The sequence below is a fragment of the Temnothorax americanus genome, unplaced genomic scaffold, assembly GCF_048541705.1.
Source record: "Temnothorax americanus isolate GAGA-0224 unplaced genomic scaffold, ASM4854170v1 Scaffold97, whole genome shotgun sequence".
Taxonomy (NCBI): Eukaryota; Metazoa; Arthropoda; class Insecta; order Hymenoptera; family Formicidae; genus Temnothorax; species Temnothorax americanus.
Window position 1 is genome coordinate 333,267 of NW_027509820.1, and position 26,383 is coordinate 359,649.

Sequence of the window (26,383 nt, forward strand, 5' to 3'; positions counted from 1 at the left end):
CCAAGGCTCACGGGCGATTCATCGAAGAGGACGGCAATTAATATAATTGTCTTTCGCTTATAAGGACAAGCAAAACATCTTATTTGTTCATCGTTCATCCATCTCAGGTCAAATTGTATCAATTTTGGCGCATTAAAGACAGCTCAGACTGTGGTCTGAGTTACACAAAAAATATAAGTGAATAATTAGTGACCACCTTCCACGCGCGTCCTTCTCATCCCGCTCCCATCGTCGGGATTAATCAGCGATTTCGCGAACAATTATATTTTTCCAACTATTCTGGTATTGAAACAAAGGCAGTTATTAAGGAGTTTTGGCAATACCGTCTTTCAGATACGGTAAACGTAATCGAATGTCTATATAAGACACTTATAAGATTTAAAATAAAAACACCATTTTAATATTAATATATGGAATTTCGATGTTAAAGAGGTAAGTAAAAGCGGAAATAAATTCTTTTTAATGTATATTTTTCTTTTTTTAGGTTCACCAAAAGGAATTGACAAAATTTTTATTCATAAGTACGGAAACGTTAAAGAGGTAAGTAAAAGTGAAAATTAATTATTTTTAATGTACATGTTTCTTTTTTCAGGTTCACCGAAATAAGCATGGTCAATAAGGAATTTTTGCAATACCGTCTTTCAGATACGGTAAACGTATCTGAATTGTTCAGATACATTCACTATGTACTATGTAAACAATTTAGATACGTTTACCGTATCTGAAAGACGGTATTGCAAAAACTCCCTATTGACCATGCTTATCCCATTACATTTTTTTTTTCAGGTATTCCGGTATTCAAATGAAGCTAATTGTAAGTATCTCCTTTGTGTGACAATTATAGATATATTATTGATATATTTTATATTTTATCTAATATATATATTATACTTATGTGTGTTGACGCTATTATACATTTTTTTAACTTACCCGTAATCGCTTTTTGTTATACAACCGGTTCCGTATGTTCTTGATAAGATGTGGTGTATCAGAGTGAATAATTAGTGACCACCTTCCACGCGCGTCTTTCTCATCCCGCTCCCATCGTCAAGATTAATCAGCGATTTCGCGAACATTTGGTCCTTCGAGCCGGATGCGTGGAACTTACAGTGTAGCTCGGACACATCTCATATGAACAGGGCATGCCTTCCACGACATGCCACGTGGACATTATCGCGCGCTTCCGCGAGTGAAGTACAGACATTCTCGCGCGCGCTCGCAAGGGTCACGAAAACATGCTCGCGCGTTCCCGCGAGTGAAAGTAGACTTGTTCACGTGCTCAATACATGACATTGTCGATTCTCGTGTTGTCCTAACGCGTCTCTTGAACGTTCTCGCCTCATGCAGTGTTTCTCATTCGTGTTTCGATTCTCAGGTCCCTCGTCGGGCGCAGCTCATTGACGTCTCATCATGCCGGATCCCGCGACAACCGGGACGGACGGCAAGACCCCGCCATTGCTCGAGCTGCCGGACGACAGGCGCACCTCAGATCGCCAGGCCTCACCGGTGCGTTTGTCTGCGGAACTCACGTTGAAGGTGCAGACACAACTGAACCGCATTTCGACAATGCGGAAAATCGGCGAGACGTTGCCATCGACTCCAGATGACACGTCAGTGGATGAGGTCCTGCAGATCTCGACCCAGCTCGAGGAAGTGCACAAGGCATTCCTCAAGGAACACGCCTACTTCGAGATCTCATGGCCAGCGGCGCTCATCGCCCATGAATATTTCTCCAAAAACGCCTTCGCCGTGGAGGCGGAAGAGTGTATGATGGCTCGTCGCGCTCTGGCAAGGCTCAAGGGCGCATTGGCGGAAAGGATGGCTCCAACGACAGCTCCTGTAGCGCCGCAGCCCTCGCAATCAGAGCAGAGATTGCCGGACATCAGCATCCCGTCCTTCAAGGGCGTGTACGAGGCATGGCCTACGTACCGCGATCTCTTCAAGGCGGTTATTTATGACAGCCAACGGCTCACAGACGTGGAGAAACTCCACTATCTGCGGCTCTCATTGGAAGGTCCACTTGCTCAGCTCATTTCCGGTTTGCCTCTCACCGGCGACTCGCTCAAACCATCTTGGGAAATGCTCGTCGATCGCTACGAAAACAAGCGGCTGCTTATTCAGTCTTATCTGGACCAGCTCTTTGCCAGCTCAACACCGGTGCAGAAGAACGCCAAGGCATTAGACAAGCTGCTCAATACGTTCAAGGAGGGCATCAAAGGCCTACAATCTTTGGGCGTCTCGCAGGATCTGGGCGACTGCGTCCTGGTGTATCAGTTGTCTAGGCAGCTGGATCGCCAAACCAAGGAGCAGTGGGAGACATCATTGGGCGCCGCGCGCAAATATCCGCGATTCGAGAAACTCGAGGAATTTCTCACTTCGCGAGCACGAGCACTCGAGATGATAGAGTCAACGGCCAGCTCAGGAAACTCGGCAGGGGCTGCGTCAACAACCCGGCGATCCTCGACGGCTCATCATGCGGCAGCCCAACTGGCACGCACTGCTGCCGCAACCGGCTCAACGGAGTATCCGTGCGACTGCTGCAATGGCACGCACTTCGTGGTGACGTGCCCTAAATTCAGGGAACTCTCACCGGGCGATCGACAGAAGCTAGTGATCTCACGGAGGCTTTGCTTTAACTGCCTCGGCCGTCACAACGTTCGCTCATGCAAGTGTTCACGGGGGTGCAAGAAGTGCACCCACCGACATCATACAATGCTGCATGAGGCACATCAGAGCGATTCATCTTCGAAGCCAACCACCAGCTCAGCCTCAGCATCCCAATAGGACAACGGTGCAATCGTCACTCACTCATTTTTGGCTCGCTCATCACACTCAACACTACTCGCTACGGCCCTGGCTTAGATCAGCTCATCGGTTAATACTCAGCATGTACGACTTCTCATCGATACAGGTTCAGAACTTACCTTTGTCTCGGAATCGCTCATACGTCAGCTCAACATTCCTCGGCATCATTCTGTCATTCTCATCACCGGAATTGGTGGCGGAAAGTCCACGCAAACTCGAGGAGTTGCATTCCTCAAGCTCCGCTCACTTCGCTCAAGATCAGACGTCATCATTCAGGCTCACATCCTGCAGACGTTAACAAACATCCTACCATCATTTAACGCTGCACCATAGGAATGGCCGCATCTCACCAAGTTAACCTTGGCTGATCCAGATTTTCTGACACCACGGCCAGTGGATATTATCATTGGAGCTGACTCATATGGGCTGATCATCAAGCCCAACATCATCGAACAAGATACATTGATGCCAATTGCGCAGCTCTCAATTTTCGGATGGCTCGATCTCGGACCTGTCGACACATCATCATCGGCATCTGCTACAGTGCATCATGCATCGGTTCAGGAAAGGGAAGATGCCCTCGACGAGTTACTGTCGAGATTTTGGACTCAGGAAGAAGTGCCTTCGAGCAACAATCTGGATCTTACTCCTGACGAGCAAAGATGTGAAGAGCATTTCAAGAGTACTGTTTCACGGGATTCAACAGGTCGATATACAGTTCGACTTCCACTAAAATCATCACCTGATACTCTCGGCGACTCGTATCTCACCGCGCATCGATGTTTGAAAAGCTTACAAAGAAGATTCTCCCGAGATGACAACTATCGACGTCTGTATCACCAATTCATGACAGAATATCGAGATCTCAATCACATGAAGACGGCTTCACCCGTTTCCAGTCAGCACACGCAATATTATTTGCCACATCACGGAGTGCTCAAACCAGACAGTGCAACCACAAAATTATGTATGGTATTCAATGGCTCGAGCGCATCTACATCTGGCCGCTCCCTTAATGATATTATGCACACGGGAGCCAAGTTGCATTTAGACGTCACCGATGTCTTGCTCTGGATTCGACAATTTCGACATCTAGTTGCCACGGACATCACCAAAATGTATAGACAGATCAACGTGCATGAAGATGACTGGAACTTGCAACGGATTCTATGGCTCGACGAACTGCTCAATGAAGTGGCATATTATCTCACCACGGTCACGTATGGTACCAAGGCTGCCCCGTTCTTGGCAGTACGAACGCTGCTACAACTGGTGGAGGACGAAGGCCACAATTTTCCCTTTGCAGTGCCGTCCATCCTTCAAGGTCGATACGTCGACGACAGTTTTGGAGGCGCTGACACGGTCCAACAGCTAATTCAAATTGCAGTGCAACTGAAGGACTTGTGCATGGCGGGCGGTTTTCCATTGGCCAAGTGGCACGTGACTCATCCAGACGTGCTCACTGCGGTTCAAGCAGAGCAAGACCAGGGCTTACAAATTACATTTGACGATTGCACAACCAAGATACTCGGATTACAATGGCTTCCTCAAGAAGATTCATTCGCATTCGCAACAAGGATCTCGTCGCATACCGATCATCTCACCAAACGCCTCGTTTTATCTGAAGTGGCTCAGATATTCGATCCACTAGGCCTTGCATCACCAGTCGTGATTAAGGCGAAGATGCTCTTGCAGGAGTTTTGGCTTCACAAGCTCCAATGGGATGAACCACTGCCATCCCAGCTCTTATCACGGTGGCTCATCATCAGAAAGGAACTCACCAGCTTGCGCAAGGTCTCATTACCTCGGTGGTATAACACATGGAGTACATCGACAGTGGAATTTCACGGCTTTTCTGATGTTTCCCAACTGGCAATGGCTGCAGTCGTATTTATCACCGTCCACGGTTCTAATGGCGCCACGATTTCATTGGTGTGCTCCAAAACAAAGGTAGCACCGCTCAAACGGCTCACTTTACGCACGAGATCAAGATGCTCACGGCCAATTCGAGACTCCCAACTGCTCACGCATTCAGTCGATTGACTGCGCATATAAACGCTCAAGGGATCATCCGAGTTGGCGGCCGCCTCAACCAATCAGCACTAGCTCAAGACAGCAAACATCAGGCGATTTTGACCCGCCACTCTCGGCTCTCAACCCTGATCATTTTGCACGCCCATCTGCGTACCCTGCATGGAGGAACACAGCTGACATTGGCTCATGTCAGGCAAAAAAAAAGATCATCGGCGGACGGGCTCCGGTGAAGTCTCATATCCTGCGGTGTGTCGTGTGTGCTCGGCAAAGGGGGATCCGTGTTCATCAACTGATGGGTCAACTACCTCTCTCTCGGGTTACGCCGTCACGTCCGTTCACTCACACAGGAGTTGACTATGCCGGACCGCTTACCATCAAAACATGGAAAGGACGAGGTGCGAAGACATGCAAGGAATGGATCTGTGTGTTCGTCTGCTTTTCCACCTCCGCAATTCACCTTGAAGTAGTCAGTGACTACTCATCAAAAGGATTCATCGCAGCCTTTCGAAGATTCTCAGCAAGAAGGGGAATTGCTCAGACCATATACTCGGACTGCGGGACAACATTCATTGGAGCAGACGCCGCGCTCAAGAAGATGTTCATCCAGAGTTCCCAAGAACATCAACGAATCGCTCAAATTCTACAACGTGATTGCACCAGATGGGAGTTCAACACACCAGGCGCTCCACACATGGGGGGCAAGTGGGAGGCGGTGGTGAAATCGGTGAAGTTTCATCTGAGACGGACTATCGGGGAAACTCTACTCACGACGAAAGAACTCACAACGTTGCTTACGCAAATCGAAGCCATTCTCAATTCACGGCCTTTAGAACCGCTGAGTGACGACCCTGAAGACGTCTCTGCGCTCACACCAAGTCATTTCTTCATTGGAGGTCCAATCACTACCATACCCGAGCCATCTCTGATTGACCTAGCAACCTCACGACTATCTCGATGGCAGCTCATCCAGCAGCGTGTCCAACATTTTTAGGCACAATGGTCGGCTTATTATCTGCAACGCCAGCAGGCGATCTCCAAATGGCATCATCCCAACAACAATGTCAAAGTGGGGTCCATTGTGCTGCTCACCGACGAACGCTCTCCACCCTGCAAATGGCCACTCGCCAGAGTGACAGCTCTGCACCCCGGCAAGGATGGACTCACCAGGGTGGTTACCCTCAAGACGGCTACCACGACACTCACTCGGCCAAGTGTCAAGCTTGCGATTCTACCCATCGCAACCAAATGAAGGATCAAGAGTAAGGAATCATCAACAAGGTTGCTGATGACGGGCGGAATGTTCGAGAATCCGTTAACGTTGCGCCGTCCGATCAGAGGGCAGCATCGATCGGGTAACGACGTTCGATCACCGCGATAGCTCGTGCCCGCACGCGCCAACGTCTTCTTCACCTTTGTAAAAATTGCCGCGCGGAGACTAGTCGCGTAACGTGTGCTTTGTACGTTTCGCATCGTAACCCCGGTTAATCGTGCACATCGCAGTGACCACACTGACTAGATCGTCTCGTAGAGTGTGAAATAGAACGCTCATCAACTCTGGTGCCTCAACACGACAGCTCAAGCTCACACGGGCGCGAGTGCCGACCGCCACGTGTCCCAAGGCTCACGGGCGATTCATCGAAGAGGACGGCAATTAATATAATTGTCTCTCGCTTATAAGGACAAGCAAAACATCTTATTTGTTCATCGTTCATCCATCTCAGGTCAAATTGTATCAATTTTGACGCATTAAAGACAGCTCAGACTGTGGTCTGAGTTACACAAAAAATATAAGTGAATAATTAGTGACCACCTTCCACGCGCGTCCTTCTCATCCCGCTCCCATCGTCGGGATTAATTTTTTAATGTATATTTTTCTTTTTTTAGGTTCACCAAAAGGAATTGACAAAATTTTTATTCATAAGTACGGAAACGTTAAAGAGGTAAGTAAAAGTGAAAATTAATTATTTTTAATGTACATGTTTCTTTTTTCAGGTTCACCGAAATAAGCATGGTCAATAAGGAATTTTTGCAATACCGTCTTTCAGATACGGTAAACGTATCTGAATTGTTCAGATACATTCACTATGTACTATCTAAACAATTTAGATACGTTTACCGTATCTGAAAGACGGTATTGCAAAAACTCCCTATTGACCATGCTTATCCCATTACATTTTTTTTCAGGTATTCCGGTATTCAAATGAAGCTAATTGTAAGTATCTCCTTTGTGTGACAATTATTGATATATTTTATATTTTATCTAATATATATATTATACTTATGTGTGTTGACGCTATTATACATTTTTTTAACTTACCCGTAATCGCTTTTTGTTATACAACCGGTTCCGTATGTTCTTGATAAGATGTGGTGTATCAGAGAAAACAAATACTTTTCTTTCGTCATCCAACGAGTGCGTAAATTAGGTCTTAGTGTTTTCCATCGTGCCCCTGACGTCCAACATCTTTCACATTTTTGCATTTGTCGCAGCTCCATCGGCAACAACACCGTGGATCGTTGCTCCGCACTCTTCTAAATAGATGATCCCTTTGACCATCAATTTGGCAAGCTCTTCTCCCTTTACAGGGTTTTTCGACGCAAATACTCCGATTGTCTGCGTGTATGTGTCGGCGAGGGGTTGGAACATCATAACAAGGCCGTGTGTTGCTTGATCGTTGACGTCTGTCGATTTTGGTCCGTCATCCCCAAAATCCGTCAAGCCAGTGTAAGTGAGATTTTTTGAACAAACGGCGACCGATTTCCTTAAGTTTATTTCATCCAGCAATAGTATCCCGTGACGTTGCATACGTGTTTTAGAAGTAAACTTTTCCTTCAAGAGCTCCGCAAACTGCTTGTCGAAACCGCATTTCATATTTGTAAGTGACAAGTATGTGCGTACCGTTCTTCTGCACGGTAATGGCAGAACATTGCTTCTGCGTAAAAACTCATAATATCCGGGCGATCTAATGTTCATTAACATACACAGCATCATCCACTCTTCTGTGTATCGTCTACCTTTGGCACTTGTTTTACTTGCAGCTCCGATAATTTCTTTCAGGGCTGCTTTCTGAGTGGCTGGCACGTTCAATTCTAAACACTTCTCGTCTAATGTCGTCTCTTGAATTTTAGCTATTTGGTCCTCTTTTTCTTTGACAGTCTGCATCAACAGATTGGCCTGCAACTTTGCTCGATTCTTTGCACATCTTTCGCGTCTTTGTTTTATTCGCATTACTTTCAGCTTACGTTGATCGACAGGATTCGGAAGATCACGAATACGATGCAAAGATGGACGATTTTTCAATCTCGATACTTGTTGAAGTATACGTTTTCTGAGCTTCGTGCTGTTGTCGCATTTTTTTGTTTCCAAAACCATACTGCATTCTTTGTGTCGCCATTGTTGGGTCCAGTCTTGGAATGCGGTATTAGCGGGCACACAGTGGACATCAATGTCGCCCAGACCACTACAAACATTCATGTTCTGGAATTTTTCCAAAATGCGTGGCATGGAGTCGGCTATATTATAAATTTGCTTCAGTTTCGTTCCCTGTGTGTTGACGTGACGCCCATTAACGTAATACTGCACTTGTCTGTCAGTGTCAAGAACATGTTTTAGATCCAGTAGAAAGTGCATGCCGCTATCAGTTCTCGGTTTTGCATATGAAAATAGAATACGTTGTCCCTTTTGAGCGGGCAATTCACCGACGCTCCAGAATTTCGGTATTGTAGCAGAATATGTTTCACGGGCACTGGTGTTCGTACTCGTTTCTTGAATGCTTATTATAAGACACTCATAAGATTAAAAAAAAAAAAAAACACCATTTTAATATTAATACATGGAATTTCGATCTCAGAGAGTAAGTAAAAGTGGAAATAAATTCTTTTTAATGTATATTTTTCTTTTTTCAGGTTTACCGAAAAGAATTGACAACATTTTTATTAGTAAGTACGGAAACGTTAAAAAGGTAAGTAAAAGTGGAAATAAATTCTTTTTAATGTAAATTTTTCTTTTTTCAGGTTCACCGAAAGGAATTGACAACATTTTTATTGGTAAGTACGGAAACGTTAAAGAGGTAAATAAAAGTGAAAATAAATTCTTTTTTATGTATATATTTCTTTTTTCAGGTGTACCGAAAGGAATTGACAACATTTTTAATGTAAGTACTGAATCATGTATTTTACGTTTATCACTGTATATTGTATATCCAGACCTGTGTGTCAGGCTGTAGTGCATTGTCTCCATTCCCGAGAATTCCATCGGCAAGACGTACGTTGTGCCCGAGGAACGGCATAAAACTCGCGTCCGCCGACAGTGACGTGAAGTTTGGCATAGTGAGCGGCGATCGCGAAAAGTTCTTTAAAGCGGAGGAGCGCACGGTTGGTGATTTTTGCTTCTTCCTGATTCGGACTCGAACCAGCAACGTCGACGTGCTAAATCGCGAACGCAAAATGCAAAGACCGATATGTGCTCAAAGTGCGTGCCACCTCGAGCAAACGCGACGGTAGAAACAGAGTGATTGCGCTTGAGGCGGACACCGCGGTGGTGGTGACGATTCTCGACACGAACGATTTCAATCCGTTGTTCTATCCAATCGAGTACGAGACCACCGTGACAAAGAACACGCCTTTGCATCGCAGCATACTCAGGGTAATCGCCGAGGAAGCCGATCTCGGCAGAAACGGCGAGATTTACTATAGCTTTGCCGAGGAGACCGATCAATTATTTGGCGATGACAAAGCCGTGTGCTGTGCCGACATGCAAAACGGGCAATAGAGGCGACAAATCTAATCGATCTGTGTTTCGCGTGCCAAAAGATGTCGAGCGATTAAGACAATGGGTAGCAACTATTCCCGGGATCGTCAAACTGAAGTCAACGCACGTTATATGTGACAAGCATTTCGAAGACCAGCATATTATTCGTGAATGGATCAAACGAGATGGGAGCGGTCGCATCATTGCACAGGTTCGTTAATAATATAAATTTTATGGCTGTTACGGAATGCGTTCATGAATTTCTCACACAAACATTCGACACTAGTGCACGTGAGCTGAGAGGTGGTGTACACGTGATCCTAATATTCTGGCAGCGCTCTGTGACATTCTTAGACCCGGCTTATTCGTCGTAAATACTGCGGAAGGCCTTTCGATTCTCGACATACCAGAATTATCACGCATGTTTCGCGTGCGTGCTACAGTTCGCGAACCGATTGGTCGCTAAATTCCCAATGCTCTGAAAAGCTATCGATCTCGCGCGTAACAGTCAGTCTGACAACGGAGCGCTCCGACGCTAGTCGTACGTTCAGCTCAATTACTGACCCGGGAAAAAATATTCATATCTGATCATATATGATCATATATTTGTATGATCATAATTTTTGTATTAGTTGTATTGTGGAGTCTACCTTTATAATAAAGTGGCACACTTTTAAAAAATAATTTTTGAAAATATATAACAATTTTTGAGCTGAACGTACGACTAGCGTCGGAGCGCTCCGTTGTCAGACTGACTGTTACGCGCGAGATCGATAGCTTTTCAGAGCATTGGGAATTTAGCGACCAATCGGTTCGCGAACTGTGGCACGCACGCGAAACATGCGTGATAATTCTGGTATGTCGAGAATCGAAAGGCCTTCCGCAGTATTTACGACGAATAAGCCGGGTCTAAGAATGTCACAGAGCGCTGCCAGAATATTAGGATCACGTGTACACCACCTCTCAGCTCACGTGTACTAGTGTCGAATGTTTGTGTGAGAAATTCATGAACGCATTCCGTAACAGTCATAAAATTTATATTATTAACGAACCTGTGCAATGATGCGACCGCTCCCATCTCGTTTGATCCATTCACGAATAATATGCTGGTCTTCGAAATGCTTGTCACATATAACGTGCGTTGACTTCAGTTTGACGATCCCGGGAATAGCTGCTACCCATTGTCTTAATCGCTCGACATCTTTTGGCTCGCGAAACACAGATCGATTAGATTTGTCGCCTCTATTGCCCGTTTTGCATGTCGGCACAGCACACGGCTTTGTCATCGCCAAATAATTGATCGGTCTCCTCGGCAAAGCTATAGTAAATCTCGCCGTTTCTGCCGAGATCGGCTTCCTCGGCGATTACCCTGAGTATGCTGCGACGCAAAGGCGTGTTCTTCGTCACGGTGGTCTCGTACTCGATTGGATAGAACAACGGATTGAAATCGTTCGTGTCGAGAATCGTCACCACCACCGCGGTGTCCGCCTCAAGCGCAATCACTCTGTTTCTACCGTCGCGTTTGCTCGAGGTGGCACGCACTTTGAGCACATATCGATCTTTGCATTTCGCGTTCGCGATTTAGCACGTCGACGTTGCTGGTTTGAGTCCGAATCAGGAAGAAGCAAAAATCACCAACCGTGCGCTCCTCCGCTTTAAAGAACTTTTCGCGATCGCCGCTCACTATGCCAAACTTCACGTCACTGTCGGCGGACGCGAGTTTTATGCCGTTCCTCGGGCACAACGTACGTCTTGCCGATGGAATTCTCGGGAATGGAGACAATGCACTACAGCCTGACATACAGGTCTGGATATACAATATACAGTGATAAACGTAAAATACATGATTCAGTACTTACATTAAAAATGTTGTCAATTCCTTTCGGTACACCTGAAAAAAAAAAAATATATACATAAAAAAGAATTTATTTTCACTTTTACTTACCTCTTTAACGTTTCCGTACTTACTAATAAAAATGTTGTCAATTCCTTTCGGTAAACCTGAAAAAAGAAAAATATACATTAAAAAGAATTTATTTCCACTTTTACTTACTCTTTAAGATCGAAATTCCATGTATTAATATTAAAGTGGTGTTTTTTTTTTTTTTAATCTTATGTGTGTCTTATAATAAGCATTCAAGAAACGAGTACGAATACCAGTGCCCGTGAAACATATTCTGCTACAATACCGAAATTCTGGAGCGTCGGTGAATTGCCCGCTCAAAAGGGACAACGTATTCTATTTTCATATGCAAAACCGAGAACTGATAGCGGCATGCACTTTCTGCTGGATCTAAAACATGTTCTTGACACTGACAGACAATTGCAGTATTACGTTAATGGGCGTCACGTCAACACACAGGGAACGAAACTGAAGCAAATTTATAATATAGCCGACTCCATGCCACGCATTTTGGAAAAATTCCAGAACATGAATGTTTGTAGTGGTCTGGGCGACATTGATGTCCACTGTGTGCCCGCTAATACCGCATTCCAAGACTGGACCCAACAATGGCGACACAAAGAATGCAGTATGGTTTTGGAAACAAAAAAATGCGACAACTGCACGAAGCTCAGAAAACGTATACTTCAACAAGTATCGAGATTGAAAAATCGTCCATCTTTGCATCGTATTCGTGATCTTCCGAATCCTGTCGATCAACGTAAGCTGAAAGTAATGCGAATAAAACAAAGACGCGAAAGATGTGCAAAGAATCGAGCAAAGTTGCAGGCCAATCTGTTGATGCAGACTGTCAAAGAAAAAGAGGACCAAATAGCTAAAATTCAAGAGACGACATTAGACGAGAAGTGTTTAGAATTGAACGTGCCAGCCACTCAGAAAGCAGCCCTGAAAGAAATTATCGGAGCTGCAAGTAAAACAAGTGCCAAAGGTAGACGATACACAGAAGAGTGGATGATGCTGTGTATGTTAATGAACATTAGATCGCCCGGATATTATGAGTTTTTACGCAGAAGCAATGTTCTGCCATTACCGTGCAGAAGAACGGTACGCACATACTTGTCACTTACAAATATGAAATGCGGTTTCGACAAGCAGTTTGCGGAGCTCTTGAAGGAAAAGTTTACTTCTAAAACACGTATGCAACGTCACGGGATACTATTGCTGGATGAAATAAACTTAAGGAAATCGGTCGCCGTTTGTTCAAAAAATCTCACTTACACTGGCTTGACGGATTTTGGGGATGACGGACCAAAATCGACAGACGTCAACGATCAAGCAACACACGGCCTTGTTATGATGTTCCAACCCCTCGCCGACACATACACGCAAACAATCGGAGTATTTGCGTCGAAAAACCCTGTAAAAGGAGAAGAGCTTGCCAAATTGGTGGTCAAAGGGATCATCTATTTAGAAGAGTGCGGAGCAACGATCCACGGTGTTGTTGCCGATGGAGCTGCGACAAATGCAAAAATGTGAAAGATGTTGGACGTCAGGGGCACGATGGAAAACACTAAGACCTGGTTTACGCACCCGTTGGATGACGAAAGAAAAGTATTTGTTTTCTCTGATACACCACATCTTATCAAGAACATACGGAACCGGTTGTATAACAAAAAGCGATTACGGGTAAGTTAAAAAAATGTATAATAGCGTCAACACACACATAAGTATAATATATATATTAGATAAAATATAAAATATATCAATAATTGTCACAAAAAGGAGATACTTACAATTAGCTTCATTTGAATACTGGAATACCTGAAAAAAATGTAATGGGATAAGCATGGTCAATAGGGAGTTTTTGCAATACCGTCTTTCAGATACGGTAAACGTATCTAAATTGTTTAGATAGTACATAGTGAATGTATCTGAACAATTCAGATACGTTTACCGTATCTGAAAGACGGTATTGCAAAAATTCCTTATTGACCATGCTTATTTCGGTGAACCTGAAAAAAGAAACATGTACATTAAAAATAATTAAGTTTCACTTTTACTTACCTCTTTAACGTTTCCGTACTTATGAATAAAAATTTTGTCAATTCTTTTTGGTGAACCTAAAAAAAGAAAAATATACATTAAAAAGAATTTATTTCCGCTTTTACTTACCTCTTTAACATCGAAATTCCATATATTAATATTAAAATGGTGTTTTTATTTTAAATCTTATAAGTGTCTTATATAGACATTCGATTACGTTTACCGTATCTGAAAGACGGTATTGCCAAAACTCCTTAATAACTGCGCCTTTGTTTCAATACCAGAATAGTTGGAAAAATATAATTGTTCGCGAAATCGCTGATTAATCCCGACGATGGGAGCGGGATGAGAAGGACGCGCGTGGAAGGTGGTCACTAATTATTCACTTATATTTTTTGTGTAACTCAGACCACAGTCTGAGCTGTCTTTAATGCGCCAAAATTGATACAATTTGACCTGAGATGGATGAACGATGAACAAATAAGATGTTTTGCTTGTCCTTATAAGCGAAAGACAATTATATTAATTGCCGTCCTCTTCGATGAATCGCCCGTGAGCCTTGGGACACGTGGCGGTCGGCACTCGCGCCCGTGTGAGCTTGAGCTGTCGTGTTGAGGCACCAGAGTTGATGAGCGTTCTATTTCACACTCTACGAGACGATCTAGTCAGTGTGGTCACTGCGATGTGCACGATTAACCGGGGTTACGATGCGAAACGTACAAAGCACACGTTACGCGACTAGTCTCCGCGCGGCCATTTTTACAAAGGTGAAGAAGACGTTGGCGCGTGCGGGCGCGAGCTATCGCGGTGATCGAACGTCGTTACCCGATCGATGCTGCCCTCTGATCGGACGGCGCAACGTTAACGGAATCTCGAACAATAATACTAAGTATTATTTATTTTTTCTTATATTCGTCGTACAGATATTTAATAGTTTCGTTGAATTGCAGATAACACCCACGAAAAAGAAAATTCGCGGGTAATACTTAACAAATTTGTACGATCTCGACAAAGTTCACGTAGGTAACGCCCGCGCATGCCCAAGAATTACGAAAAGACACGTGGAATTGGATAATACATAAAAAATGCGCGTTTCGACTCGCAACCCAGGTACTTTTGTACATTAGTTCGACAGCAAATAAATATGTTTATATCGTCGTTAAATAAGTCTAAACTAATTCATTGTATTACAGATCTTTAGTAATTCTGCAGCTAATGGATTGTCGTTCTACTTGTCGCATAAATGTCAATCGCTCACTGGATGTGAAGAGACGATCTCCTTCTGCAAACAAATAAATGACATGTTTGACGCGTTAAATCGGAAGTCTCCAAATGAAGGGCTAACTCCGGATTCTAACGATTTCAAGGTAAAACCATCATTGGTTTTTTAAACAATAATGGTTTTATCTTAATTTTTTTATCAGGTGCTACAAGATTCATTACGTTGGTTGAACGATTGGGAGTCGGCAGTTTGCAAAGGAGACATCAAGCCCGAAGAATATCTTACTCCTGAAACATCCAAAGGACTCAGGTTGTCGCTTCAATCTACGATGGATATGTGCCGCTATCTCATTGAGAAATTCGATTTTCAGTACTTACTGACAGGAAAAGTAAATCAGGACAACTTAGAGGTACAGTTCTTTTTTTGTTCAACAAACTTTCGCAAAACTTTTGCTTGCGCCTGATTGTCCACTTTAATTTTCGACGTTCTTCTGCGTGGTGTCATATACGACGGTGTTCGCACGGTCATTGCATTGCATTAATGCTTAACGTATTATTGTAACTACGTCGAATTCGTTTTAGAAATTCTTTGGTACAATACGCCAATCTGCGGGATGTAATGACCATCCAAACTGCCCTACATTCTTACAACTGTATAAAATGCTGTCTGTGTACAGTGTAATTAAGCCCCCAAAATTTGGGAATTGCACAGTATCGAACGATAGATCACCACCAATTTTAGTCTCAATCAGCGATCTGCAGGCTATTTATGGAAAGAGTCAGGCTAAATACTGTAGGTATCTGCAAGACCTTCAGAAGAAACTGGACGCGGTACTCGAAAACGACGATTGGGAAGCGGACGATATTATTGACAATACCCTTGATCATAATTATACACAATCCCCAATCCTTACTGTATAATTTATTATGTAACAGGTTTTTTGTTTTAACTAATTTTTTTCCGCTTAAAATGCTTTTTACTAACCAAAATTGAAGTTTGTAGCTCACTAATTCAGCTTAATGTTCTTTCCTAGTGCTTACTATACTAATGTGCTTACATAACTCCGCTTTTAGGTATTTAATGTAGAATACGTGTTGTCTCGCTCCGACTACTTTTTGCATTTTTTCAATCACATGATAATATTATAAATTGTACTTCTAGGGTACCTGTGCAAACAGATACTTAAAAAGTACAAATCCTGTGTGAGTTGTGAAGAAGCTGTAAGATCCCAGTCCACAAGCCCTTCTGCTGTGTCTCAGTTGGTCGACATGAAATCCCGCGGCAAACTGATTCACGCTAATTTAAGGTTTTTTGACCTCATCCGCCACATTGAAGCGTGCTTTGCGAAGTATTGCTCTTGCATTGACGTTTTTGACTTAACTGTCGATGAAGTACTTACTACCTATACATTTTCTTTTTCTTGCACAGAACATGCCTCCGAAATCCTCTCATATGTAATAATTTATTATATTAGATTACGTATGCGACAATACGCTTTTCAAGAAAATCAAAAAATGCAAAAACAATTTGTACAGAAAAAAATTGTCGAAATTGACAAACCAATAAAGCATTTCTTATATAAAAGTACTTTTTTACTCCCTTAAAATAATAAAATAAGTATATTTTCCTTTATGCAGTTTCCACAGTATTTGAAAAACAGGTTTTATTAAAGAATCAACCGTCGTTACTTACCCTCACTTGCAAACAAGACTATATCATTTTGCAAATGTCATATTTTACATTTAAAATACAATAATATATTATTACTTTATAAATTATTATTATATTAATATATTATAGCATTATAGATTATTAATACGTTAATTATTTTACATTTTACATTTCCTAAATTGGAAGTTTGTATTATAAAAATAGTAGTCAAGAGACACGGTAGTGTCTCACACCAAGTGGCATTACCTTCCCGCAGTGCCTCTTGTGGCGGCAAAGCGAATTACAAGTTGCTTCAATAAGCGACCTACCCCCTCCAGTGGAGTTTCCAGACCTGTATGTAAGACCGTGGCCGTGGCCAGCATATCCCCTCCAGCTGGCTAGTTAGGACACGAACCATTAGCATGGACGCAAACCATGTGCACCGCTAGCCTAGCGCACGTAAGCAGCGAGCGCTTTGCTACCATTTGCTACGGAAAAATTTGGCTGGACAGAAGCGCTAGTAGTTAGCGGTTGTTAGCGGTTGGTAGCGGTCGCCATCTTTTTGTAAGTCGAACATAACCGTGAATTATCTCGTTGTGCGACGACGACGACGATCTTGTACTCACAAACAATACGCGTAACGAGCTCGAGAGCGACGACAAGAGCCTGCAGGAATATTGATAGAGAGCGAGCTGGCGCTGAGAATCTGCTCGAGCAGCACCGACGACGAAGCCGTCGAGGAAACCGAGAACGTCGTCATCCAACCGAAGACGATCAAGAGGATCGTCCTGGACCGTTGGCAGGATCCCGTCGACGTTAACGCGCAATTCACAGCGACCGAGAGCGAACATTATAGCGATCTCCTAGACGTTCCTAGACGTACCGAGCTCCCAATCATTCCATAAAAAAAAATTAAAAAAAATGGACTAGTAAGTATAATTACGTCTGTTAATTTGTGAGTTATGTTTATGATATTCGCCGCCAATACACACACACACATACGTATATTATGTACTTCTATTTATCTCCAGCATACCTGTTGAATACGTACCACCGGATGAACAACAATTGACTGAGTTGGAGACACTAACTGATATGACACAAGATGGAACCATGTTAAAAATAACATATAATTATCAGGGCAAGTTATATGAAGTGACGGACAGTAGTGAAACTCACTCTAAACTACAGGCAGGTTAGTGGAATTTACTTACACAATATATTGAACATAGAAATTATAGGTTTCTCGTAGTAGTACAAGTGCAAGCAAGTAATATATGAATTGTCATGAAATGAACCATTTTATTGCAGATGTAAACTTCTTCGCCGAATTTTTCCAAAAAATTACTGAAAAGAACGCTGTACAAGATAACGTGGGTGAATCTGACTGTAGCCAAATCAACCCGGATTACACAATGGTAGCACCCGGATCACACAACCCGGATAACGCTGTACAAGTTAACGTGGGTGAATCTGACTGTAGCCAAATCAACCCGGATCACACAATGGAAGCACAAGAGGACCTCAACGAAATACCTAACAATGATGAAAATGGTACATTATGAATTTCCTAAATTAATGTGTTAGAGATTAAGTTAAGTTTAAAAAAAAAACAATACGCACATTTGTTTCATACGATAATCAATTCTTTATATATTCTTTATTCTTTATTTTAGATTCTAAATTTTAATGGGATCATAAATCCATTTTATTCCTTCTATCCAAATATTCCGAACGGTTGGCGAAATTTAGAAGTTCAACAATAAAAAAAATTACCCTTTGGAGAGAAATAAAAAATGAATTTGATGACATAGGGATTTCGCAGGTTACTGCACAAATGATTGACCATAAATTTCGCAATTTGAAAACCAGATATAAACATATAAAAGATAATAACAAAAAAACCGAACGAGGACGACAGTCATGGGAGTATTACCAGCAGATGGAGGATATTTTGGAATATGATAAATCTGTTAATTTTGACACCGGTATTGCGTCAATGGTTGATGGACCAATCAACTTATCGCTGAGCAGGAATTCATCAGCAAACAGGTTATCACCGACATTAATATCAGTTATTCAAAATTGTTATGATAATTGTGATTTCGCGCATTTTTTGTCACATATTCCGTCTTTTTCCTCGTCTTCTGACGCGTTTTCGGACAGTGATGCAGAAATTATTGCTAATACGCCGCCCTCCACTTCACGTGATGCAGAAGTTAATACTGATACGCCCTCCAATTCACGCCATCCAGATGATGGCGATCGCAGTTGTAGTCCGAATGGAGAGTCAACATCACCAGAGACTGCACAATCTCCAACATTGTCTACCCCATCGAAAGAATATAAAATTAGGAAATCCACCCATGCAAAACAATTATACTCACAAAGAAACAAAGCATTGCAACAGGAGAAAAGCAAAATAGATGTACTTCGAAGCATTGAAAATACAATTGCTACAGCATTTACACAGAAAAATGAAATATTGCAACGCGAGTTACAACGTAAAAATCAAATATTGGAAAGACGAAATCAACTTTTGGAAAATTTAATTGAGAAAATTACACCACGCAATACAGATCTTCCTAATTAAAAAAAAATTGAGTCTTTATATATGTATAGGTATCTTAATAAATAAAAAATGATTTAATTTTATAACAAAAATGAAAAATTTATTATAATATATAAACAAAAATACTCAGTTTACAAGTTATTCATTATTTGTTCCCTTTTTATCCGCGCATTTTCATCAACTGCTTCATTTTCATCGACATTTATATCGTTATTGTAGTCTTCACCATTTTCATCATTAATGTTCTCATTCAACAAATAGTTCTCCCTTATATTCATTTCATCGTGCATTAAAAGAAAATTGTGGACAGTGCAGGCCGCTGCAATGATGTAATTTGCCATTCTTACACTATGAACATCGATATATTTCAATCTCCGCCATTTGCACTTCAATAATCCAAATGCACGTTCAATAATCGACCGTATAGACGAAAGTTTGATGTTATATCTAAACTGTTCTGGCGTGAGATGTCCGTTGTCTCGAAAAGGTGTCATCAGATTTTGAAGCAATGGATACGCTGAATCGTTTAGAATGTGCTTTCGTGGTGGTAGAATTGGATTTTCTTGATTCATCAGTCTGTTAAAAATGGGGCTACTGCGAAATACAGCTGCATCATGTGCTCGTCCTGGCCGACCAATTAGGCAATCTATAAACTTGCCCGTATGATCGCATATGCCTGCAATAACATATAATAACCTATGAATGTAATTGTTCGATTCTCGAAACAAAAACAACATATTATGCATTTCTATCATATCTTGACAATTTAATCGCACACAACGATTTGATACCTAATAATATGTAAGTATTAAATAATATGTAATTAAATATTATTATGAGAATTGAAATTGATAGTCAACGAACCTTGAAAATTAATTGAATGGAATCCTTTACGATTATAATTTTGCATTTCCGGGTGGTTGTTTGATGGGAATGTGACATCCGTCAATGGCCCCCACAACACCCGGAAATCCTCGCGATCGCATACGAAAAATCTGGAACAAACAAAACAAAATTCACAACATTGCTGATATCTATATACATAAAACAAAGTCGGGTTAGTTACAGCACTTATAACTCAAGAACGGCTGGACAGATTTTAATGATCTATGATTTGTTGGATTCGTCTCCGCCCCGAATAGCAGAATAACTAAAAAAAAAAAAATAAAAAAAATAAAAAAAATAAAAAAATTAGAGAAATGCCGGGGCCGGGGCGAAGCCCGGCGGGGCATGCTAGTATGGTATAAAATAAAAAGATTCTACGAATTACCCTTTCATTATTTTCACACTCTTCGGCATTTGGCCATATTACAAATTGTGGCATCATATCTTTTAATGCACAAATTACTTCTTTAAATACTACGTGGGCGTTACTTTTTGGGAGTCCAAATCTGTCGGCAACGGATCTAAAGCTCTCAGGAGTGGCAATAATCCATATAGTTAACAGAATTTTTTTTCGTAACGGAACGTTGTTTTCATCTTGCCCAATTTGTCGATATATTAAATTTTCCAATTCCTTGTAACAAAAAAAATATTTAAAAACGTGTTATGGTTAATATATACATTAGTTGCTTTTCAATTACACTCAAGTGATCTGAGTCACTCAGTTATGTGAGTATTTTATACTCAGGTATAAGATATGTCATTTTGCACTTATCTGCTTATTTTGATGACAAAACTATCGCATAACAATACAGATTCACTTTTAATGTGAGTCTATTAGGTTCATTAAAGCACACGGGTCTCGATTGTGGATAAAAACTCAGTTGAATCTCACTTGCCAGCATGCAAAAAGAACGTGCATTCAACTGAGTTATGACGTCACAAGTAAGAATTATCTGAGTTTTGGTGTAAATGGAAAGCAACTATTATTTCATAATGTTAAGTTTATTGTTATTAAAAAATATCTCACCTCATATGATGCTCGGCTCATTCTAAAATGCGAGCGAAATTGATTATCATTGTAACGTGGTACCACATGCTCATAATAATGCAAATTTAAAATTTCTCCGTTCTGTCTATCTCCGTGTATTAAGTCATGTAGTATTGGTGCATCTTCTACACCAATCGCCAAAATATCGACGATATTTATACGTCCTGACAAATAAAAATTTATACATATATGACTAAATTGATCATATACATACTACAAAGCTCATTATTATTTTACTTCCTTACCTTGGTCATTTATAACAGGAATGAGTAAATCTTCGACCTCATCTTCATCATCATCATCATCATTCAATAATTCATATAAAACCAAATTATCAATATTTTCCATACTGGTTATGGAATGATTGGGAGCTCGGTACGTCTAGGAGATCGCTATAATGTTCGCTCTCGGCCGCTGTGAATTGCGCGTTAACGTCGACGGGATCCTGCCAGCGCCAGCGGTCCAGGACGATCCTCTTGATCGTCTTCGGTTGGATGACGACGTTCTCGGTTTCCTCGACGGCTTCGTCGTCGGTGCTGCTCAAGCAGATCCTCAGCGCCAGCTCGTTCTCTATCAATATTCCTGCAGGCTCTTGTCGTCGCTCTCGAGCTCGTTACGCGTATTGTTTGTGAGTACAAGATCGTCGTCGTCGTCGCACAACGAGATATTCGCGGTTATGTTCGACAGGTTCGACTTACAAAAAGATGGCGACCGCTACCAACCGCTAAGAGCCGTCCAGCCGATACTTCGATAGCGCTAAGCGGCGTTGCAAATCAAAACCGCTACCAAACGAGCGACTGCTCGCGATTGCTAGGCTAGCGGAGTATCGGCTGAACGCACCCAAATGTGTTGTTATCGACCACGCCCTTTACGAAGTCGCGCACTTATATTTCGGATTCGGAAAGCTTATGCTGGGTTTTGGATTAATAATGGTAATTAATTTGTGATTCTGTTATTAATAACAAATAACAAGAATATATAATTGTACACTAAGTACAGGATTACAATGGGTAACGTCCCGATTGCATCATCTCGCTTCACTCGCGATTTTCGTATGAAAAACGATATATTTCCGAAAAATATTTACTTACGGATGTTAATTAGCTTATAATTAAGCCTGCAGGTAACAGTCGCGGCCGGATACTATCTCCTCCTCGTCGGATGTCGAACGATTATTCACGACCACTGCGGATTCGCGGCGTTGACCCGGCAATGGTTGTAGAAGAATAGACCATCTAAGGCTGCGTTCACGGAAAAAGGTATTCACCGTATGAGATCATGCAAGGCGGACCATGAAACGCGCTGTGCCCTGCCACTACGCTGGGCCGTGTCCCCCACTCTTCCGTTGTGCGCCCATGTCAAAACACCCGGGTGAAATTTCCGAACGCAGCCTAATATCGATAATATATTATTAATCTCGTTGTACGGATTACGGTCGTAGCCGGGAACGATTCCTCTTTGCCCGATGTAAAACACAATACGCGATTCCGAGAGATTCCGAAAACAATGTGCACACGGCAAAGGTTCACGAAGAAAAGACCTCGCTTCCCTCCAAAACGTCTCCTACCTCGGGCTCGCACCTGCGCTGCGCGCGGTTGGCTCAATCACGCCACTCGCCCGTTACATGTAAACACGCTCTGTTTCTCTCGTACTTGCTCGCGCTTGTTGATCACGCAACGCGATGCTCTCTTGTTCTTTCTATTATACAATTTTTCTCTCTTACAACTGTAAATGCGCAAATTTTAAACTATTGTATTTAAGGTAGTTGTATCGCGACAGTATTAGTAAAAAATAATGGTCACACACTGCAATACGATAATGTACGGAAAACTCTACTTATCTGTGTAAAACTTTTGACTGAGCTTGTACTGTTTTTACTGTTTTCATTCGCGTCAGTAATGAGTATACCATCGAGATTAACTCGCGACGCTCGCATTAGTATGCTATCGAGGTTATTTTAAATAAATAAGAAATAGAAGCAAAAATATCTGTTGAGCATTACAAAGAAAGATTAATAAAAAAAAGTATTAAAGAAAAGACATAAAGCTTTAGGGGCAATGTCTGTGAACTACATATATATATAATTTTCATATGCGCAGTGTTGCAAGATTTTTACAGGTTAGCTGTCGTATGCGTCTACCGCTATGAGAAATTGTGTACTTTGTGTAACAATTGCTTCAAAACTAAATAGATAAGGGTCTTGTACTTTTCGTCCTACGATACATGTAAAAAATGCTAAGTTTGATTTCCATTATTTCAACTTTGGTATAGTCAAGCTTTTTCTACTTGCACGTGTGTGTAGAGCGTGTTTACATTAATATGCTGTTCAAATTTTAAAAGATTCTTATAAAAATGGGTTTTGTGACACAACTACCTTAATAATTGCAAAATATTTTGCCCATGTATGAACTGACTTAAAAACACTTAATAAATTATAAAATGTCCAAAATTGTAATTATAACGAAAATTGCGTTTTTACCATTACTGCGCAAAATAAATTTTATTTGAGCCTAAAACTGCGTAATATTCTTAAATATGTCGCTTTTCATTATCTTAAATAAAAATTAGTCACAAAATGTAAAGTTACTATCCCAGAGATGACCCTAAAAACATAATTATCGCATTTGCACTATATTATTTATCTCATTACGCATTTGAGGAACAATATATGGATTTGGAGAACAATAATACGCATTTACATATCAAACTGTGCTCTTGATTATAATTTTTACAGAACTGCGCTATGTTGCCTCAGGTATAAGTATTCCCACACGGAACATATCATCCATTAGACGTCCATACAACCTCCATAGCTCCATGCGACCTCTATCTCCACGGTGGACGTCAGATAGATCTCTAATAGAGATCCATACTGCCTCCATCATAGATATCTTCTACAAATTCATAATGGACATCCATTACACGTCTATTATGAATGTATAATAGATTTATATACATAATGTATCTAAAAGATCAATATTTAAGTTTTGTAAGTAAATTTAAATTTTTAGATAATTTAATATTATTAATTTTTATACAATTTTTAGAAGTATTACGTTATTATATACATAGATTAACCGTAGATGTTTAATGGAGTTCTGATGGATAACTAATAGATGTTAACTAGACGTTTAATGGAGCTTTGGTGGATATCTAAATGTCTGTTAAGTTAGCACCCCCCCCACACACAAAAAACCGGAATAACACATATATAGAAATTAAGTGCTCTTTATGTGCTAATTATGTGCTCTATTCACAATTTTTGTGCTCGAGCAGGAGAAATCGCAATTGAAAGTGGGGAAGCTCGCTTAACATAATCTAGCATCCCCACTCATTAAAATTACATATCAAATAAACTTAATATGCTAGAATTATGTACTTTTTATGTGCTTTCAAATGCCTCAAACAAAATTAGTCTATCTGCAATAGTTTAAAAAGATATACACAAAAAAGATCTGTTGTGCCCCTTTTGGGACACTGGGATTCGATTCTTCCAATGAGGAGGCGGGAGACAGTAAATTAACGCTCTTGGGTGCAATAAACTCAACTTTACTGATTACTTTGTCTTTACAACTTATTTCGTACAAGATCCGTTCGTCGCTGCCCGACTCCAATTGCCCTATTGCCCTCGCGTCTCCTCTGGTCGCTTCCTTTTGAGTCTTTGTCCTGTCCTTCGATATCGCTGAGTTGCTCGATCGTATGTAGGCCGATCGCGCAACTTATCTCTTGCTGATTCGGCTTTGCGTAATTCTTTCGGGCTTTCGCGGTCGCGTTCCCTATTGTTATTCTCGGTCTTTCTTAATACTATTCTTATTTATTATTACATTAATTGGGGCCGCAACATCTCCCTCCCCCTTTGAGAAAAGGAAACTACGGTCTGTAGTTTTCGCTACAATTTTTCGCTGCTTATCCTATTTCTATTTTTATTAAGGTGGTTTATTTATTTTTTTTTTGTTTCGGAGGTTACATTCTTTTTATGTTTCCAATTCTTTATTTATGTCGTTTATTTCTAGACTTAATTCCATTAATTCGTTCGGATTCCTAATTACAGGTTCTAATCTAATTTCTTTTTTCGCTTGTTCGTTAATATTTTTATTTTTGTTTGTTAGCGTTAAGTTGAAATCTGCTAGGTGCATTTCTATTTGTCTCATAGTCGTTTGTTTTTTTGTTTTTATAATAATGTCGGGTGTGGTTAGTTTACAATTTTCGTTTATACTTTGTTTTCCTGTTCGCTCGATTTCTACCTTTTGTTCCGCCTGATCGTTACATTGAATCGTCAGCTGTTGTTTTCTCGGCGTCGAGAATAGCTACGTTTGTGGTTCGCTTAATGTTATCCATAAGGTTACGTTTGACATTATTTGACGTTTCTCGCAGGTGTTTACATATCCTGGCGTTTTTACGTAAACTTGTACTTCGCATGGTGCGTCGGCTTTTATAAAATATACCGGGTAGTTTCGGTTACATACATATTTTACTCCGTTTCGTTTACAGTCGTTTAAATCGCGTTCTTCTAGCGTTATGTAATTATGATTCTCTTTATCTATTGCTAATATGTTGTGAGTAATTCTTAGGAATGTGAAAATATTCGCGTGGTTGTGGACAGGTAATGGTGTCGCTCTTATTATTTCATACACGGGGTATGCTACCACGGGAAATTTGATTATCGTATAAATGTTCGGTTTATCATAATACGCGTTAATTTCTACGTAACTTTGTATCTCGTTCCAATTTTCTAATCTAGTTTTAAATGGAAAGTGGGATCCATGCGTCAATTGTGACGTTGCCTCTTTTAGTTCGGTTATTATTTTTTCTATTGGTAATAGGCGGGTTAGTATAACTCCTTCTCGCGAATATGTGAGGTAGTCTATCGTGTCTTTCACGTCTTCTATTAGATCCTCTGTAATTGTGGTTAGTATTAATAACTGTTCATCTATTTCTTCTCTTCTAGCGTACAGTGCTGTTTCCAGCTGTATCCGTCTCGTGACGTTCGTCATCAGTTGCTCGTTATGGTATAACGATTTTTCTAAGGCCTCCATGTGGCCTATTGTGGCATTTATCACCTTTAATTGACTTTTTGCGGTGTGCCGTAGAGTCTGTTGCTGATTTTGTATCAGTTCAAGCTGCTCTTGTATGTGTTTTGCGTCGTCGGCATCCATAGTGCCGAACAGCGTTTTGCTGATCGTGCCGATCGCGTCTATTTATTAAAACTCGTTTATTATTATTTGTTTTATATCTAGTCTGTAATCGCATTAATAGTTGCGTTAATTTTTTGTTATTTTTCTCTATCGTATGGAGAATGTTTTTGCACGTCTGCTGCGTGTCCTTCGCGATTATCGTTTCGCATACTTCTTCGGCTTGCTGTAGAAATTCCTGAAGTTGGTGATATCGGTTTCCTAGGGCTGCTACGTCGATTTTAATCGCTAGTTTCCATGTAGCTTCTACCTGTTGCAATTGTTCGGTTCTCTCGAAGT

The 26,383-nt window shown here is 41.2% G+C and overlaps 5 protein-coding genes across 5 annotated transcripts; 4 read left to right on the forward strand and 1 right to left on the reverse strand.

The window, feature by feature from the left end:
* Window positions 1-1,410: 1,410 nt before the first annotated feature.
* On the forward strand, window positions 1,411-4,848 carry LOC143908492 (uncharacterized). Its single transcript, XM_077426176.1, has 2 exons — window positions 1,411-2,610; window positions 3,139-4,848. Exons 1-2 carry the CDS (start codon window positions 1,411-1,413, stop codon window positions 4,846-4,848), a joined length of 2,910 nt encoding a protein of 969 aa, XP_077282302.1.
* A 586-nt stretch (window positions 4,849-5,434) lies between these two features.
* LOC143908493 (uncharacterized) lies at window positions 5,435-5,830 on the forward strand. Its single transcript, XM_077426177.1, has one exon. It carries the CDS (start codon window positions 5,435-5,437, stop codon window positions 5,828-5,830), a length of 396 nt encoding a protein of 131 aa, XP_077282303.1.
* A 1,353-nt stretch (window positions 5,831-7,183) lies between these two features.
* Window positions 7,184-8,470, reverse strand: LOC143908494 (uncharacterized). The gene has a single exon (XM_077426179.1). It carries the CDS (start codon window positions 8,468-8,470, stop codon window positions 7,307-7,309), a length of 1,164 nt encoding a protein of 387 aa, XP_077282305.1. The 3' UTR covers window positions 7,184-7,306.
* Window positions 8,471-14,708: 6,238 nt separating this feature from the next.
* LOC143908487 (uncharacterized) lies at window positions 14,709-16,320 on the forward strand. The gene is made up of 3 exons (XM_077426169.1): window positions 14,709-14,902; window positions 14,960-15,166; window positions 15,339-16,320. Exons 1-3 carry the CDS (start codon window positions 14,837-14,839, stop codon window positions 15,675-15,677), a joined length of 612 nt encoding a protein of 203 aa, XP_077282295.1. The 5' UTR covers window positions 14,709-14,836; the 3' UTR covers window positions 15,678-16,320.
* A 12-nt stretch (window positions 16,321-16,332) lies between these two features.
* Window positions 16,333-19,010, forward strand: LOC143908488 (uncharacterized). Its single transcript, XM_077426171.1, has 4 exons — window positions 16,333-17,336; window positions 17,439-17,602; window positions 17,719-17,961; window positions 18,084-19,010. Exons 1-4 carry the CDS (start codon window positions 17,329-17,331, stop codon window positions 18,095-18,097), a joined length of 429 nt encoding a protein of 142 aa, XP_077282297.1. The 5' UTR covers window positions 16,333-17,328; the 3' UTR covers window positions 18,098-19,010.
* The last annotated feature ends 7,373 nt before the right edge of the window (window positions 19,011-26,383 follow it).

Coding starts and splice junctions, on each gene's coding strand:
- LOC143908494 (XM_077426179.1), bottom strand. CDS start 8,470: ATGCACTTTCTACTGGATCTAAAACATGTTCTTGACACTGACAGACAA.
- LOC143908492 (XM_077426176.1), top strand. CDS start 1,411: ATGCCGGATCCCGCGACAACCGGGACGGACGGCAAGACCCCGCCATTG. Junction 2,611..3,138: donor CGGGCGATCGACAGAAGCTA/GTGATCTCACGG, acceptor GCTGCACCATAG/GAATGGCCGCATCTCACCAA.
- LOC143908487 (XM_077426169.1), top strand. CDS start 14,837: ATGTTTGACGCGTTAAATCGGAAGTCTCCAAATGAAGGGCTAACTCCG. Junction 14,903..14,959: donor CGGATTCTAACGATTTCAAG/GTAAAACCATCA, acceptor TTTTTTTATCAG/GTGCTACAAGATTCATTACG. Junction 15,167..15,338: donor TAAATCAGGACAACTTAGAG/GTACAGTTCTTT, acceptor AATTCGTTTTAG/AAATTCTTTGGTACAATACG.
- LOC143908488 (XM_077426171.1), top strand. Junction 17,603..17,718: donor TCACTCTAAACTACAGGCAG/GTTAGTGGAATT, acceptor ATTTTATTGCAG/ATGTAAACTTCTTCGCCGAA.
- LOC143908493 (XM_077426177.1), top strand. CDS start 5,435: ATGTTCATCCAGAGTTCCCAAGAACATCAACGAATCGCTCAAATTCTA.